Source organism: Talpa occidentalis, unplaced genomic scaffold, assembly GCF_014898055.3.
Source record: "Talpa occidentalis isolate TD23 unplaced genomic scaffold, MPIMG_talOcc4v2.1 talOcc4.4, whole genome shotgun sequence".
NCBI classification, from domain to species: domain Eukaryota; kingdom Metazoa; phylum Chordata; class Mammalia; order Eulipotyphla; family Talpidae; genus Talpa; species Talpa occidentalis.
In genome coordinates, this window is record NW_023604295.1 from 7,615,828 (window position 1) to 7,633,568 (window position 17,741).

General features: G+C 48.1%; 2 protein-coding genes across 6 annotated transcripts in view; both read left to right on the forward strand.

The window, feature by feature from the left end:
• Positions 1-6,833, forward strand: part of SYNJ1 (synaptojanin 1) — a 75,619-nt gene extending 68,786 nt beyond the window's left edge. For 3 of the 5 annotated variants that reach the window (XM_037525022.2, XM_037525024.2, XM_037525023.2), the window contains one exon: positions 3,834-6,833. In XM_037525022.2, the coding sequence (XP_037380919.1) occupies positions 3,834-4,640 (807 nt within the window). In that variant the 3' untranslated portion in view covers positions 4,641-6,833. The remainder of the gene's footprint in view (positions 1-3,833) is intronic. The other 2 variants (XM_037525026.2, XM_037525027.2) reach the window with 1 other exon arrangement.
• Positions 6,834-8,911: 2,078 nt separating this feature from the next.
• CFAP298 (cilia and flagella associated protein 298) lies at positions 8,912-17,084 on the forward strand. The gene is given in 8 exon segments (XM_037525028.2): positions 8,912-9,002; positions 9,005-9,082; positions 11,393-11,560; positions 12,964-13,031; positions 14,691-14,849; positions 15,326-15,457; positions 16,493-16,588; positions 16,786-17,084. Coding segments are annotated over 8 exon segments (873 nt in total). The 5' UTR covers positions 8,912-8,944; the 3' UTR covers positions 16,900-17,084.
• The last annotated feature ends 657 nt before the right edge of the window (positions 17,085-17,741 follow it).

Sequence of the window (17,741 nt, forward strand, 5' to 3'; positions counted from 1 at the left end):
CCAGAGATAGAATGGGGAGCAGGACAGGCAGATTTACTGAAATACACTGCTAAGGGAGCAGTGGGTGAGACAAGAGAGGTCTTCTACGCTGTATGTGAGTCAGCATCCTGGCCAGCTGGGGAAGCAACTCAGGCCTTAGTAGTGATAGTACTGAGACTTAAACCCTAGGCCACCAGGGAGGCCTCTTTTGTTCCTCTTGATGCTGACAATAGTTCCTTGCTGTGGTGAAGCTGGTGTTTCCTGAGTAGTTAGTCATTATTAGATCACTTTGGATGGTTTGGGCTTGCAGCAGTAGGGTTATTCACCAAAGTAAAACCGTGAAAATAATGTCCCCTCATTAGCATCACACAAAGCAGCACTTTGCCTTAGTGAATGGAAATCATGGCATCTCTGGACTTTGGTTATACCAGAGTGATCTCACATTGGGATATAAATCCAACATTTAACTACAGAGTTTATAATGTAGGGATAATCATGCAAGGTAGACTTATATTTTACCGAGATGGTGTTTTAGTCTTGTTATGTACATTTCAGTAAAATGATGTGACAGCTGGCAGTGTGAGGACAGCACACAGAAAGCCTCATGCCCCAGATCTACTTAACACCCCCCCCACCTATACACACACACACACACACGCCTCAGTGTACCCCACTTACATGCTCCTGTCCAGTGCTGAAGCCCATTGTATAACTATGAGCTTATCGAGAAAGGATTATCTTAAACTCAGGAGTCTCCTGTTTAGTAGGCAGGAAACTCCCTAATACTTAATATTTTTGGAATGGTGTCTCTAAATTGTCAAAATTAGTTTTGGTATTTTTAAAATAATCTATTTTTTATAAAATAATTTATTGGATATTGAAAAAGATTTGCACAAAACTGTTCCTTGAGAATACTGCATTTTAAAAAACACTGCTATATTATAGGAAAATTTTTATTCATTTAACAAAAATAAGATCTAGTTTCTTACCTTGTTGTACTTTCCAACTAATAAATTACAAAATGAATTAATGATATTGTCCTTCAGAAAATTTGAGTAATACGGATCCTGACAATTTTGTTAAATATGAATTTTCAGTAGGGTAGTGCTTTTTTGTGCAGTGCTCCCATTTTGCACATTTCTTCTAGTGATGAGAAACCCATGGGCTATCTTTAAGCCATATTCTGCTCTTCTTGGGCTGCCATAGAAAGGTACCAGAAACTGGGGGCCTAAGCAAATGTTTTCTTGCAGTGCTGGAAGTGCAAAGTCAGGATGCCAGTGTGATTGGGTTCTGGGGAAGGTTCTGGCTTAGACACTGCCTGCTCTCAGGTGTCACGTGGCCTTTCTTCAGTGCTTCACGTGGAGAGAGAGTAAGCTCTTCTCAGGTCATAATCCCATCATGAGGGCCTCACCTTCATGACCTCTGACCCCAGGTACCTCCCAAAGGACCTAGCTCTCGATACCATCACAGTGGAGGTGAGGGCTCCTGCATATTAAATTGGGAAGGGCGGGGAGAACACAAATGTTTCACCCATAGCGGACTGTTCACAATTTTTAGAGCTCCAGACTCCTTTCAGGTATATTATTTTTGGAATAACAAAGCTTTGAACTGGTGAGTAATCAACCTCAGGCAAATTTAAAGTCTGGGCCCTATTTCAATAATACACTTATCAATCAGTGTTACCAAGAAATTGGAATTTTCTCTGGAACTTGTGCTGTGACCTGATGTATTGCTGCTCTTTGATTCCATATATCACATAGAACTAGAAGTGTTTGGAAGACTGAATTGCCAGGGTTGTTGGTTGGTCTCAGATTGCCCTCCTAACTCTTTCCTTTGATGTCTGTGTTCCCTTTCTCAAAGCAGGAGCAACCATCAGGGTAACAGGTATTGGATTATTTCTCAATCTTATATGTGCTTTTCATCTGTCATAGCACATTAGATGTATGAATCTTTTGTTTCATACATCTAAATTTTCACCCATTATTAAAATCACCTGTCCACATTAATAAATCCTTCATATCATAAAACCTGTCTTTTTTTTTCTTAGTATTTTCAATTTTTAGGAACCATTTTAGCTGTTCTTGTTAATGCTTTTACCATTTTTTGCTTTGTTTTTTATGAAAATTAACAAACTAAAAAAAAGTGTACCATCAAGAAGGTAAGCTTTAGGAATATGAAACTCTGTCAAAACCAAATTGGTTCTTGGTTTTGACAATAGCATGGTTACATCAAAATTCATGTTTGTTTTTTTTCCTTAGCTTTCTTTTGGGAAACATTTTTCAAATAATATTAGCAGCAAGCTTCTTACTGATAAGGAAGAATTGATAATTTAGAAAGGTGAAAGTCAGTAACACGCTTACTTAAAGATCCTTCCAACACCCTTCTCTGTCAAAATGCCACCATTTTTAATGCCAAGTTACCACAAATCCTGCTTCGATTATAAATTATTTCTAATGTAATGAATGGATGGTGTGGCTTCCATTATTTCAAGTCTGATTGGACACAATGATCCTGCTTCTATCAAATGACCATTAACTTATTTTGAAAAAAATAACTTTTTAATACATGAATATAAAGATATTTAAGTGTAGATAACTACCTTATTTGGCAAGGGCCTACTATTCCAAGCTGTGCTTTCCTGTCCTTCATGGTGTGTATTGTCCTCCCCATCATGAGAGAATTTTGTTATATTAATTGTAAGCCAGAGATGATAATAATGTAGAGTTAATTTTATGATGCTTGTAATAAATTTGTCTCAAGTAGACTTCCATATGTGTCTGCTTACGTTTCATACACTCAGAAGGCAGTTTAGAGTCTAACATATTTATTCTTTAATTTTGTACAAATTTATCATCATATTAAGATTAGTGAAGAAAAATATACTTGTTTGTTCAATTATAAAATTTGTTCAATTGAATAAAAATCAGATACTTGAAAATTATTCTCATAAGTTATTCACACTATTTCTTTTTGCAAATGGATAGCTTTCGTATTCTTAAGCACCAAATTATTGTTTTATAGAATGCATTTACATTTTATCGGGCTGCAGCTGTTTTTCAACATATTTTATGAACATTTCATTATTTTAACAACTATCAAAATTCGTTTTGCTCCACTTTGTTACATTGCAAATCTTAAACTAATATTTTCCTTCCTCTGCTGTTGGCAACCCAAGGGTTGCATCAATATCTTAAATTTAAATCTTTAAATTTGGCATCAATATCCAAGTCATCTGTGTAGTTTTAGTGATTATATAGAGTTTTAAATTTTAAAATGTAGTGCCTGATGAGCTCATTTGCTCTCATAAGGCCAGAGATGCATTGTCTTCAGCTTACGAATAGAAATATGCTAACAAATTCTCATTCATAAAGTTGAACTTCTGTAGTAACATTACCTTTAAATGAAAGTAAAATGAAAAGAACAATGATAAACCCACATCATAGATGGGTGTTGGAAGTTTATGTAGATTGTGCGTAAGTTCTGAAAATATAGTTCTTAAGTTCATGCTAACATTTGATAGAATTGGGCATGAACAAATTCTGTAGTTAATTCTGTACAATTCTCTGTTTTACCATACCAATACTTGCATGAATAAAGTAAGCTCTGTTTAATTTGGGGGAGGATCTTTTAATTGTAGTGTGTCATAAATTTAGTGTAGAGGATGTGTAAAGACTAAGATTTTAACTGTTTTACCTTAAACTACCAGAGTAACAAACTATAAAAACCTGCTTTTTTAATAAATTTGTTGCTTGTTCCCCCTCAACCCCTCCCAAAATTTGAGGAAGCTAGGAAGGATAGAAAAAGTAAATTTATCACTTTTTTTTTTAACATTTAGCACTCTCTCTTTTTTCCAGATAAAAACAAATGGAATCTCCGCTGTCAGATTGGAATCACCACTAAAGAGTGACCCATTTGAAGACCTGTCATTTAATCTGCTTGCTGTATCAAAGGCTCAGTTATCTGTTCCAGTGCCCCCTGTGCTGACCCCAAGCCCACAGGGACCGGTCCATTTGCCTTTCGCAACACAAAGCAACATTAATACTTTGAGTTCTGTGAGTTGCATGTCAGCACTGCCTCCCATTCCAGCCCGGAGTAAATCCCAGGAAAGTATTCGAGGTTCTCCAAACCCATTTCTTACTGGTGCCACCAGCACCAATCCCTTTACGGACAGGACCGCCACTCCTGGAAACCCATTTCGAGCCCAGCCTCAAGAATCAGCTGCAGCTTCATGTTTCTCGAAGGAAGATGCTAACAGTCCTTTCTCTTCTCTGAAGCCTTTTGGTCATAACGAAAGCAAGTCTTCATCTTCCCTTGCTGGCTGTAAGGACAGTGTGGAACTACAGAACCAGTCTACAGTAAAAACTAGCAACCCAAAAGGATGGGTGACCTTCGAGGAAGAAGAGGACTTTGGTATGAAAGGGAAGTCGAAGTCAGCTTGTCCAGACTTACTGGGTAATCAGTCAGGTTCGTTTGCTGGCTCTAGCGTGACCTTTGATGATGACTGGAATAAAGGTACAGATGTTTCTTTCTGTGTGTTACCGTCAAGAAGGGCACCGCCACCACCTGTTCCTTTGCTCCCCCCTGGTACCTCCCTGCCAGTCGATCCATTCACAACCGCAGCATCGAAGGTATCATCCACACTAGACTTTACAGAAAGATAACGTTCTGCAATAGAAACAGGCATTTTTCTGTTTGGGCAGGGTGGAGCCATGACAGCTGGGCATTAGTTATTCCTTTTGTGCAATAAGTAATTGTTGAGTGCACTGATGTCCTCACGAAATACCACTATTTAATGTGTACAGAGTTGGAATATGTGTATATTGGAAATAAGGAAAAATCTTCCTCATGATTAACTGGAGTTCTTGGTGTGTCTCTGTTTGGATAAATACAGGAGAGTAGTAGCCATAAAAAGTGCTCAAAACTGCTTTAGAAAATAGTCCTCGTTCAGAAATTCTTGGTCTTCTCTGAAGAATCTCAAAAAGCCCAAACAACTTCTCGTTGTCACTACTGCCAGCCCTTTTATACTTGTTAACAATTGGTACTTATAAGTATTTACCAAAGAACTATCAAAGTTATACCGAAACAGATTTTTGAAAGGCACTGCTTTAAAAAACAAAAGTGTGTACACACACACAAACATATGTACTTGCACATTGGTGAAACTCATAATTTTAAGTCTAGATGAAACTCAGATCAAATTTTTTCCTACAAGTTCTAACAAAGTTCTTTTTCCAGTATTTCGAAAGGATGGCTGTAAATGTAGTGTGAACATTTCATTAATTTTTCTGCTCAAAACTTGAATAATTGTTGACACAACCACACCCATCCCTTCAAACGCACACGTTACGCACATCCTGTCTCTGCCCCCGCAGCTCCGTGTGCTCTTCTTAGCAAGGGGTTTGTGCAGCTGGAAGCAGCGTATCTGTGATCACTGTCAGGTAGGCGGACGCTGCAGGCCTTTCATAACAGCACTCGTATACCAGGAAGGCGCCAGCCAGAGTTCAGTGAGAAATACTAGAGCTAAACGTGACCTCTTCTCTCCGTACCTTAGATACGTGTTGCCCTTTTTCCCTTCCACTTTGCTTCTTGCTTGCTTTCGCTCTGAAATGTCACTGGCTGGGAAAGCAGCACCCTAGGAGTGCTTTGAATGGGGGGGTCTACTGTATGTGTGCCCTCCCCTCCCCTGGCTACATAGCGCAGCCACCACGCTACTTTCATCTTTAGAGGCTACACCTCAGATTAGCTGTGGATTTTATCTCCTGCACTGCCAATATGCAACTGTTCCTGCTTTCATTAATTTTATGAAGTACACAGAATTTCTACAGAACGTAGTATTTTGATATCATTAAGTAATCACAATCAGAAAACTCCCTGAGCAATAGTTGTGTTGTTGCCAGTTTAAGTTAAAACCATCCTTCCCCATTAAGACGTATAATAACATTCCTTTTATATAAAGAGTTGTAAAAGTCCACCTAAATTCCTGTGTCCACACTTACCCTTTAGAGATGTGCATTGGGGGAGGAAGTATCAGAAAATGGAATTCACAGCTAAGGATATATAAATGTACAAGCACAGCAAACTGCATTGCACTTACCACATGAAGCAAATCTAGTAGGAAAAAAGCACTTTTCTAAATGCTCAAATGTTATCAAAATATTATATTTATAGAAGTAATCCTCTCTCTATTAACAACCAGTATTTGCTGTTAGAAATAACCCTTGTGAGTTTTATATTGTGCTTTTTGGGGGGTTCTAATCATTTCAGCAGTAGTATATTTTAAACTGCAGTATTACGATAAGCTTCAAAATGTGAATTAACTTGTTGAGACTGTGGCTTTAACAAATCTGTGTGACTAGTGTATATGGTACTTGCTCTCCATTAGCAAAGTTGTTCATTCTAAACTTCACTAGTGAGTGCAGATTGCAGATCTGTGAGCAGTGTTTCCTATTGAATATAAACTACTGTCTAAAATCAACATATCATGCAGCAGCTCGGCCTTTATCAGGAAAATTACATTTGGCAAGTTGCTGAACATGCACAAAGTTCTGAGAGCTAAAGAGAGGCTGCAAAGAACTAGCCATTATTCTGTGTATTAGTAAAACCTTTACCAGATCTGTTCAAAGCAGAGCAGAAATTAGACACTAAGGATCTTGTGAAATCTGTGTTCTCTCTAGTAGGTTGCTGTTTATATGTAAGAATTTTATTGCTTATGTGGCATACAATATTTATAACTATATACTTTATAGAGGTACAGTATTAAAGTCAGTGGTATACAAACATTCTGTACATATCCTGTGAAGTGTGCTGAAATAAATATACCTGTCTTTACCATATTGACTACTTTGCTCAAAAGGGAATTTTTCTTAACCATTTTCCTTAAACTTTCTGTATACAAGTTAGTGACATTAGGAGAACATGGGTTAACTCACTGTCAAATCAGGCATTTTAATTCAAGACTTATTTTTTTCTATTTAACTTCTCCACGTAATACTCTAAAAGTAACAAGAAAGATATTCTGAGATTATTCATCCTCAAGAAGCCTGTCAGAGAGGCCCTCATTGAAAATCTTGTTGGCTGGAAACCCGTGAATGATGACTTTATACCGACAGCAGGAGGAACAGCAAGGGGAGGCAGGCATGGGAAGAGCCAGGCAAAGGAATAGACAGGCTGAAGAGACCCCGAGTAAGGTACAGAATCCAGAAAGTCCCAGCTGACGGCGCAGTTGGCTATGAGCCACCCACTGCATTGGAGGTTGCTCCTCCTCAGAGGAAGCGCATCTCTCCCTCCTCTTCCCAGGCGGCCCTGGATTGGTTTGGGCATTTCCAGGCCTGCAGTCACAATTTTTCTCCCTGCCCCAAAGCCCCAGCAAGGCAGCTTCGATTCAGAGCCAGAGTTTCAGGAGCACATCGGTACCCACGTCTCATGGTCATGCCAGTCCGTAGTCAGCATCGGTTCTTCCAGGAGATGACCGGGGAGCGGCCTCGACAGCCCGGGCTCACTGCACAGCTCACCCACCCCTTAAGGCATTCCTAAAAAGCCAAGCATCCTGTTTTGCTTTCTTTACCCCCACCCCCCTCTATTTGAATTTGTTCATTTATTTTTATTTTCTCTGTCACTTTCACTGGAATAAAAGCACCGTGAGAAAGTGACTGAACGCTGCTGAGTCCCAGGGGCGCCGGGAAGAGCGCGCCAGACCCGCTGCCCTCGGTAAGAATTTCTTGAGCGGTGGGGCAGCGTCCTTCTGGCAACAGCTGCTTGAACCACCCTAGATGTGCCGACCAAGTCACTGGCCCGCCCGGGGTGCTGAAAACCGGGAGGGTCTCCGGGCCCAGAACTCGCCGCCCGAAGCCCCCAGGCCGCGAGCTGGGGGCGTTGCCGGAGTGGACAGTGCCGGGGGCGGAACCGCCACGTGAAGTGGCCGCGGGCGGCTCTGAGCCGCTGGGCGCCTGTGGGGACACCCCCGACCCGACCCGCTCCCTGAGGGCGCCTAAGGGGACCCCCTGTTACGGAGCAGCCCCGATATAAAAACGGGTGGCCTGGCTGTGGGTCCTCACCCTCGCGCTTAAAGGGGACTTATTAATACTCCACTGCAGGCTCACACAAAAGGTTAATAAAAGGTTTATTTACAAGAGAAAGGGAAATGAAATGTACAACTCAGGGAGAAAATAGGGAAATAAAGTCTTTACTGCGTCCTCCCCAATCCGCTGACCTGGAAACCCAAAGGCACTCTCAGAGCTGGCCGCGCTGCGAGCTGGCGGGGAGCCAAAAAGGGACCCCCCCAAAGCCCACGTGTCTGGCTTTATACCAACCTGGCTGCTGAACCCCACCCTCAGGTCCCAGCCACCTTCCCTTGGGTGGTGACGGGATTTGTCTCTCCCAGTGTCCCGATGGCTTTGGCCTGGGGTGGGGGCGGAGTCCACGAAGCCTGCATGGAATTAGCTCAGGACATCCTTTCCCCCTAACACCCCGACCCCAGCCGCTCCCTGAGGGCGCCTGTGGGGCCCCCGGCCCGACCCGCCCCCTGAGGGCGCCTGTGGGGCCCCCGGCCCGACCCGCCCCCTGAGGGCGCCTGTGGGGGCTCTCACAGCTCGCACGACCCTTGTGGAATCTCGGCCCCGCGCTGTGCGTGGGCTTGTGTTTGGCGTTGCCTGGGCAACAGTCACTTCCGGGCGGGGTTCGGCCTATTCGGCTCGGCGGGGCCCGCTCGGGCCGGGGACTTGGTTGCCTGGCAACAGCCGCGGCCTGGCGCGCGCGGCGCGGCTTCCGGGCGTCTCTGGAGCGGTGGGGCAGCGTCCTTCTGGCAACAGCTGCTTGAACGCGGCCTCGCCGCGTCCCCGTCGCTCCGGCAACAGTCACTTCCGGGGCGGGCGCCCGGGCGCGGGTTCCGGCCTCCGCCGCGGTTAGTCGGCGTCGCCGGGCGGGCCGCGACCCGGGACCCCCTCGCCGCGGGCGGGCGGCGGGCGCCATGGTGGTGCTGCACGTGAAGAGGGGCGACGAGAGCCAGTTCCTGCTGCAGGCGCCGGGGACACCGAGCTGGAGGCGCTCACGGCGCAGGTGGCCCGAGTGTACAACGCGCGGCTCAAGGTGCAGCGCGTCTGCTCAGGTGCGGCGGCCGCGGGCGGGGGGCGGGGGGCGGCCAGGCTGGGCTTGGGGAGCCCAGACCCAGCTGAGTTTGGGGGGCAGCCTGACCAGACTCAGCTGGGCGCAGCCGGGACAGCGGGGCCTGGGGAGCCGTGCGCGGCCGGGCCCGGACCCCCGGCTTCAGTGGGGGAAGGAGAAACCGGGCCTTCCGGGACTGAGGACAAGGACGGCACCCCGAGGCTTTCAGGGGCAGGCTGGGGGCGAGAACCAGGTTTGTGAAGATTTGCATCAGCCGGGACTGAGCTGGGACGCCGGGCTGGTCACCAGAGATGCCCCCGGGCCGGGGAGAAGGGGGCGGCCGCTGCGAGGCCCCCCGAGCCGGGACGGGGCGCTGCGAGCAAACCAGCGCGGGGGACAGAAGGGGTGTTACAGGGCAGGGAGAGGGGCACCCCAGACCCCCAGACCTGCCTATTCTAAATGGGTTCTGCCATCCGCCACATCAACACAAAAATATATGAGACTTTAATGGGAAGGAACAATACAGGAAAGGCAAAGAATCCAGTTTCTAAATCAAGCACCCAAAGCTACCCGTCCCCTTGGGGGTAAAAGTCCACCCAAGCAAGATTGGCCCAGAGCAAGGCCCCAAAGCCTGTCTCAAGTCTAAAGCACCTTCCAGTGGGGACCCACAGAAAAGGAAACAACCAGACAAGCCCGGAAGGAAAAGAGCAAAATCAACATCAAGATAAAAGCTGCCATTGTCACCTCCCCACGGGTCTCACCCACATCTGTGTCACCCAGTCCACGACCAAAGACAAGCGCAGTTTCTTTACGTGTCTCTAGGCTCCATGTGCCTCCTCCAGGTCTCCTTCTGGCTCCATCCTGCTTCCTTCCTTCCTCAGTCTCCTCTGCAGCCTCTTCTCTCCCTGCTCAGCTCCACCCTCCCTTGGGTGGGGCAGGGAACCTGGAACCTCCCCCTTTCCTGGGGACCACCCTGTTACAGGGGGAAAAGTGGTCACAGGCGGTTTGAAATGTGAATTTCACATTTGGAGTCCTCTGAGCTGGAGCACATTGGGGGATGACTCTCCCTGCTTTGGCGCTTCATGGTGAGAAGACAGGGCGAGAGCCTGGTGTTCGCTAGTGGTGTCCTTTCTCCTGTCACTACTTGGGTTGCCCTGACTCCCGAGGGCAGGGGAGTCCAGTGGCACCTTCTTCTGGAGGGCAGTGTTCCCCACTGGAGAGCCAAGCATGGTGTGGCCCCGGAGCTTGGCTGAGGAACTGCGTTTTTTATTTTAATGCATTTTAAATTGTAAATGACCTGCTATATGAGACCTGCTATATGAGGCAGAAGACACATGGCACTCCAGGTGTGGTCTTGGTGTTATTTGTGTTTCTATACCTAACACCCAGGGTTTTTGTACCTTGGAGAACTATCAACTTTTAGGAAGCAGACATGGAGTCTCGTAGTTATTCAGTTCACCCGCTGACCAGGATACATAATTTATTTATAAATTATGTGAAGTTTTGGGGGCCTCCCTGGTGCCACAGGGGTTAAAGTCTCAGCACTATCAGGCTATCACCAGCCACCGAGGCATGAGTTCAATCCCCGGCTAGGGAGCTGACCCACATGGTGCAGCAGACCTCTCTGTCTCTCCCACTGCTCCCCTCAGCAGTGTATTTCAGGAGATCCACCTGTTGTGTTCCCCACTCTGTCTCTGGTGAATCCTCTCTTACACACACACACACACACACACACACACACACACCCTCTGCACCTCTGGCCTACCCCCAGCTTTTGTATGCAGAAATAAAAATAAATCTTTTTAAAAAATTATGTGACTTTTATATAAAGTAATAGCTGTGTGGTCCGAGCCAGCCAGAGGTGATAGAGCTATAGCATCAGGGAGAACGGGGTGCTGATAACTGTCCTGCTTCCTTCCCAAGGTTAAGTTAAATGAGAGAAAACCTGTGTGATTGTTCTTGGAAATTGAAGTCTTATATGGATATTCACACTTTTGGTGAATTCTGAGCTGTGTCTCCAAGTACCATGAATTACAACACAGCACAGAGTCAGAACAGGATCTCCAGTTGGGCTGCCTGTGACCGCGGGCCAGCTTCTGAGCCCTCTGAGCTTCTGTTGACTGAGGACAAACCTTTGGCCACTGATCAGAGCTCAAGGACAGGTCAGCCACATAGCTAATGGCATCTGAGTGTTAAATGAAATAGTAGCTGAGGGACATGACCTCTGACCTCCAGGGAGCTCACATTTCAGTAGGGTACAAGGTGATGGGGTGCCAATTGTGGTCAGGATGTTGAACCTTCTCTTATTTTTCAGAGATGGAAGAACTGGCAGAACACGGTGTATTTCTCCCTCCTAATATGCAAGGACTGACAGATGAGCAGGTTGAAGAACTGAAACTGAGAGATGAATGGGGTGAAAAGTGTGTCCCCAGCGGAGGTCCCGTATTTAAAAAGGACGACATTGGACGAAGGAACGGGCAAGGTGATCTGGCATTTCTCTTCCATGTCCTGGCCTGAATAGGCCAATAAGTAGGAAAACAGTTCTTAAGTTAAAAACCTGATCTCAGCATTCCTGCACAGTCAGAGGACTCGACCATCCAACTCCTTATGGTAACACTGTAGTCCACGGTGACTGCTGGAAAAAGGAAGCATCCGCCTCCTTACTCTTAGAAGTTGCAGTTTGTCTTTAAATACATGCCATGTGAATCACCCTTATTGCAGGTCAAAAATGGTTGAAAATTGGCAATTAATATGGTTCAACTTGATAGTTTGGGAGGCCAGTCGTTGAAAGTGTGTTAAGGATGTTTCTGTGGTTGGCAGTTGCTGGGGTTTAGTTAGTGATTCTGCGTGCAGGAAGCGAGTGTTGCACACACAGGGTCTCCTTGAATTGAGGACGAGTCTCTCTGTAGTGCTCAGGCTGGTAGCCCCGGGCAGAGCACTGAGAAATATGTAGCTGGCCACAAGGCACTGGAAACAAAAAGGCTGAGAGTCCACTTTGATGGCCATTAACCCACATAGGGATCCCCCCTCAGAGGCCTGTGACATCATTTCACAGACACTTAAATATCTGCCGTGCCCCTGAGGCCTGTTAGTAGCAGAAGAAGTACAAAAATGCCTTTGCAGTCTGAAAGAAAGGTTTTTTAATATTGAAGATAATAGGACTCTCTGGTATTATTTCTTTCCAATGTTAAGCCCGGTTAAATCTTTTCATACCTAGGGCCTCCCCTGGTGGCGCAGCGGTTGAGCGCCGGGCTGCGAGGCTGCCCGCAGCCTCTGCCGCACCGGTTCGTTCCCCGGCCGCCGGCGAGGGTCCCACCAAAAAAAAAAAATCTTTTCATACCTAAACTCACTCTCAACCTAGAGAGCACCTTGGCCTTTGAGAAGGAATCACATCAGTGACAGAAAGTACAGTATCTCCCACGAACCGGTGACCTGTTTATTAGTCCTCTTTAAACCCTTACTTTCTTAACCATTTCTAGTGTTTCCAATGTCTGATTAATATTCTTGACTTAGTAGGAATGCAAGGTTTGAACTTGCCTTATCTCCCCTAGATTTGGGTCTTTCTGGGTTTTTTTTTTTTTTGTTATTGCTTCTAAACTTTAAGGTGATGACTTATTTTTCTTGTCTGGGGTGGGCAAACTGGGGGCCGCTGCCTGGTTCGGTCTGCCCAGCGCCCTTCATTTCTGTACTCTGACCTTTGGTGCCGCGCCCGCTCCAGGATTCCCCCATCTGACAGGGCTTCCCCGACTGCTTCACCCTGTGTCCCTCCCCCAAGTTCCGCTCGTGAACCTGCTCTCATTTCACTTGCTCCCCACTCAGACAAAGGGATCAGGTGCTGAAGAGGAGTTTTAAAGCTGTCTGTCTCCCACTCATTGCTTTTTACAGCTCCAAATGAAAAAATGAAGCAAGTCTTGAAGAAAACTATCGAAGAGGCCAAAGCAATAATCTCTAAGGTTCGCTCTTTAAATGATGCTATAAAACTTACTGTGTAGGACACCGACTCCGTATCTGGCTTCTGGTGTCTCCTAGCCTCCCCCCGCTTCTTGTTAGTTTTTTTAGCCTTCCTGGGGCCAGGAAGCAAGCGTGGTGGGCGGGCCCTGGCTTGTCCTCAAAATTGTGACCAAGGTCCCGAGTCCTCATTGAGATCAGATAAGTAACCGGTGTGTGTTAATGGGGTTCCCACGTCAACTAAGAATCTGTGCAGTGATTTTATTCCTTTGCCCTTGAGAGGAGCTTAGGAAAGCGAGACCAGGAGGCTGCAGACACGCCATTGACATGAGATGTTTGACATGAGCAGATTTTTGTGATCATCATAAGTATTTATACAAAAACTATTTCAGAGGCAAAACATGCATCGGTCTTGACAGGCAGGCGACGTATAGGGAGAAAAGGACTGAGGAGTACAGGAGTTGGTTTCTGTATCAGTTGCATTTATTTACGTGTCGGTGACATTAGCTGCGTCCGCCCTCAACTGCAGATCCAAGCGGACGCCTGCCCTTTCTTCCGCTCCTCCCGATTCACTGGGCAAAACTTGTTTCTAAACCAGAATTTCCCACATCCCACAGGCTCTTAACTGACCCTTCAGGTGTTTCAGAGCAAGCTCGCCCACCGGGCCTCCTTATGCTACCAAGGCTCCGGAGGCCCTTGGAGGGGCCCTGGGACCGGCCCGTGCTCGCCAAGAGCCTTTGACCACAGGGGGCTTTGAAAAGCATTTTGATAGTAGTTTTGAGCACGTGATCAGATCAGCACGTCTCACAAGATGGGAGGAAAATGGTGTCCTGAACTGCCACTGTCACTCTCTCCCATGGGAAACTCTTTCCTCGCTGGTGTCGGTCTTCCCTCTGCTGGGTCCACTTTTAGGAAGTATTTCAGAGTTTACAGAGAGGCCGCCAGTGTTCTGCAGCGCTCCGGAGTGGCCACTGACTTCGGGGCCATCGCCTTGACCCCCTTGGGAAGCATGCCAGGGCGACAGCTGTCCAGCAATGCAGCCCCAAGCCCCCCTCACCTACCAGCCCGGCCTGGGGGGTGGCTACCTGGGGTCAGAGCAAGCAGAGCGGCGAGTCCCATGCCCTTGGCCTGGAGCCCGTCCTGTGTGGCTCACACTGGTCCTGGAGAGAGTGCACACTCCCTTCCTCGCTCCCCTTGGGAGCCAGCTACCAGGTCTCTACATAACTTCCCTGGTCAGCAACCTCTGCCCAGTGGGCCTCCCAGCCTCCTGGCTCCTTCCCCGGAAGCCCCTCACTGCCCAGGGCCTCACAGTAAGGCCCAGTGCTCTGGCTGGTGGACGGGGCTCCAGCCTCCAGGTCCAGCAGAGTGGGCTGCACTGCTACCTGCTTGTCTTCGCTGATGCTTGTCCTGAAGCCCGTGCCCCAGCCCCACTCTGTGTCTTATGGCCCCTGAGCTGCCTCCCCTTCCACGTGCTTCCTGTTTCCTGAGCCCCAACAGTCTCTGTGCACCCCGGTGGGCTGCTGTCTGGGCTGCTCCTAGTCTACGACCCAGGCTCGTGGGCCAGGCTCCGCCCCTGGCAGGGTGGCCAGACTGTATGATGCCTTCTGTGGCTCGGGCAGACATGGGCTGGCTCGGTGGCATGTAACAACGCCTGACTCTTCCAGAAACAAGTGGAAGCCGGTGTCTGCGTCACCCTGGAGATGGCGAGAGATGCCCTGGACCAGCTGCGAGGCGCCGTGATGATCGTTTACCCCATGGGGCTGCCGCCCTACGATCCCATCCGGATGGAGTTTGAAAATAAAGAAGACTTGTCGGGAACTCAGGTCAGTGTCCCTGGGTCTCCTGTGAGGGGAGTTCACCCCCCCACTGGCAGAGGCGGCTCAGCCGTGACAGCAGGTTCCGTGTCGTGTCCTGGTAACGCGGATTATAAACCCCTGAAGTTTGTCCAAGGAACTGCTTTGTTTCTACGTCGTCCACAGCTGCCAAAGACCTGTGGGTGTTAGGTGAGGACTCCTTGTCCGTACAACCCCGCGGGAGTCCATGTTCTTCCCTCGCCACCTCCTGGAAATCCCTCTAACAGGCTTATATTAGGGGTGAGGCTGCACGTGAGGTGCTAGGACACCCCCCTTTCCAGAGCAAGAAGGGGACTGAGTCAGGGCAGGAGCTGAACTGAGCAGGGGCTCCCTGGGGCACTTGGGGCACAGGGAGGGCAGGCTGCAAACCTCCCCCTTGGGGGCACCCCACCTGGCACCGTGGCCCTGGGGCCCTGGTCGCCTCAGAGGGCTTCTCACTGCCCCAGGCCGGACTCAGCGTCATCCAGGAGTCGGAGGCACAGCTGTGGTGGGCGGCCAAGGAGCTGAGGAGAACAAAGAAGCTTTCTGACTATGTGGGCAAAAATGAAAAGACCAAAATCATCGTGAAGATCCAGCAGGTGAGGACTTTGCTTTACGAGACAAGGGTTTTGATTATTTTCTTTCAAACAGATAAAAATTTACCATAGTCTGAAAAACTTAAGTCCTTCTGCAAACACTTTACTCCTGTTGGCCCAGGCGTAAACTAAAGCTCCCTGCTTTATACACCAGCAGAAACTGGAAGACAGTGTGAGTTGACAGTGTCTGGAGTTTGTTCTAATTTAGAGGGAGCAGAAAGGTCATATTAGTTTCAACTTTAAAAATGAACCTAATTTAATAGTAAATAAAAATGCCTCTTGAAATGAGAACCACAACCCAGGCGGTGATGTGACGCTTTCCAAAGCACTGATCCTGGAGCTGGGAAGGAAGGGCGCTGTGCAGGCATCCCAGGCCGCAGGTGAAAAGAATTTTGGAGCCTTGGTATATTTGACAGGCCCTTAATGCTGAATCCGGGGACCAGACTCAGCGGCAGACCAGCAGGCAGGGAGGCAGCGACTGAGAAGCTCCTCTTACTTTCCGCCCCACCCTGTCTGTATTTACGTGTATGCACGCCCCCCGCTCGCTGGCTTCTCAGCCCAGGGATCCATAATCCAAGGTGCTGCCCCATGCTCCGCTTTTTGCACCAGCCTGATACCATGTGCGGTGGCGCGGCCTGGGAGGCCAGCAAGGCCGCAGGCGGTGGCTGTGGAGGCTGATGGCAGGAAGGCGGGAAGGAGCCTGAGTTGCCCCATCTTCCCTGCAAAGCGTTCCCGGTGAGAACAGACTCAGGCGTGGGCCTGCCGGGCTGCTTGTGTCCCGCTTCTGAGCCATTTCTGCCATGTGGGGGAAACCAGGTCCTCTCCCTCGCTCTGTCCCTTCCGTGGGCCTGCAGTGGCTGCTGGGAGTGGCCTGGGCAGGATGTTGTTGCAACCTGACACCCCACTTCCCTTGGGGGTTCACTTTGGACGATAAGAAACGCGCAGCCACTTGGCAGCGCAGCTGGCAGCCCACTGGGTCACCACCTGGGTCGCCCTCTCGGGGCGCCAGGGTCCCCAGCCTGCTCTTCTTCCTTGCAGAGAGGTCAGGGAGCTCCGGCCCGAGAGCCCATCATCAGCAGCGAAGAGCAGAAGCAGCTGATGCTGCACTACCACAGGCGCCAGGAGGAGCTCAAGGTAACGCTCAGCAGGTTCCCCAGAGTTGGGGGCGCTTAGGGTAGGGAATACAGAATGGCTTCAGCTTCCAGGGCTCCCTCTGTGTCCTGCTCTGGGAAGGCAGGGGCGGGGGGTTGGCATGGGCTCCTTCTGCAGGCTGTATGTTGCAGAAACACTCTCCTGAAATGCCTTCCTGAGTAAGAAGCTTTTATTTCCAGAGACTGGAAGAAAATGCTGATGACGACTCCTGTTTAAATTCTCCGTGGGCAGATAACACTGCTTTGAAAAGACATTTTCATGGGGTAAAAGACATAAAGTGGAGGCCAAGATGAAGTTCACCTGTGGAAGAGTTCAAAAATATTAGTTCACCTTTCTTTAGGCAAAATAGTAGTAATAATATTTACTATAATAATAATAGAGACCCATAACCCTCTGTGAAAGATGTTGAAATTTCTAGCTTTCCTCATTTTTCTTTTAGTTTGAATTTTTGAAATAAAAGTTATTAAAGGTTTTGGAATTTCATAATTATTCCTCAAAGGAGTCGGCCTGAGTTATTTTTATTTCAGGACAACTATTGGAAGATTTTCTTTGACAAAATTCTACAGCTATAATTCCAATCATAATTTTTGTAAGATTACAATTATTATATATTTTTTTTTTCCTTCCTGATTACGCTGTTGTCCCATGAGAGCTGCTGTGCTGGAGGAACTGGAAAGTTCTTTTCCTCAGCTGAGTCTGGCCTTGGTGTGGCCACTAGAGGCCGCCACCCACTGCCAGCCCACATCCCTCATTTTCCTTCAGCCCCGCGATCCCGTAGACTCAACTTTCCTTGTGGAACAGGCTCCTGTGACCTGCCTCAAGTGTAACTTTCTCAGGGATAGCTGTCACCTGCACCTCCCAGCTCCCAAGGTGAAGTTGACCTCCATGTTGACACCCGACTGGCCTTTTGTCCCAGGAGTCCAGCTCCGCCTGTGCTGGTCATTGAGTGGCCCAACTGGTCTAACCTAGAAACTGAACAAACTCTTGTGTAGTGACTTGGCTTTTCCTGAAGAACAAACGAGGATCGTGGTGAGGAGCAGGCACCATGGCTGCAGTTTCTGACGCGGCCTCTGCAGACTCCAGGTGCACCCAGGGCCACTGGGTGGTATGGGACTTCGTGACCATCCAGCCACTT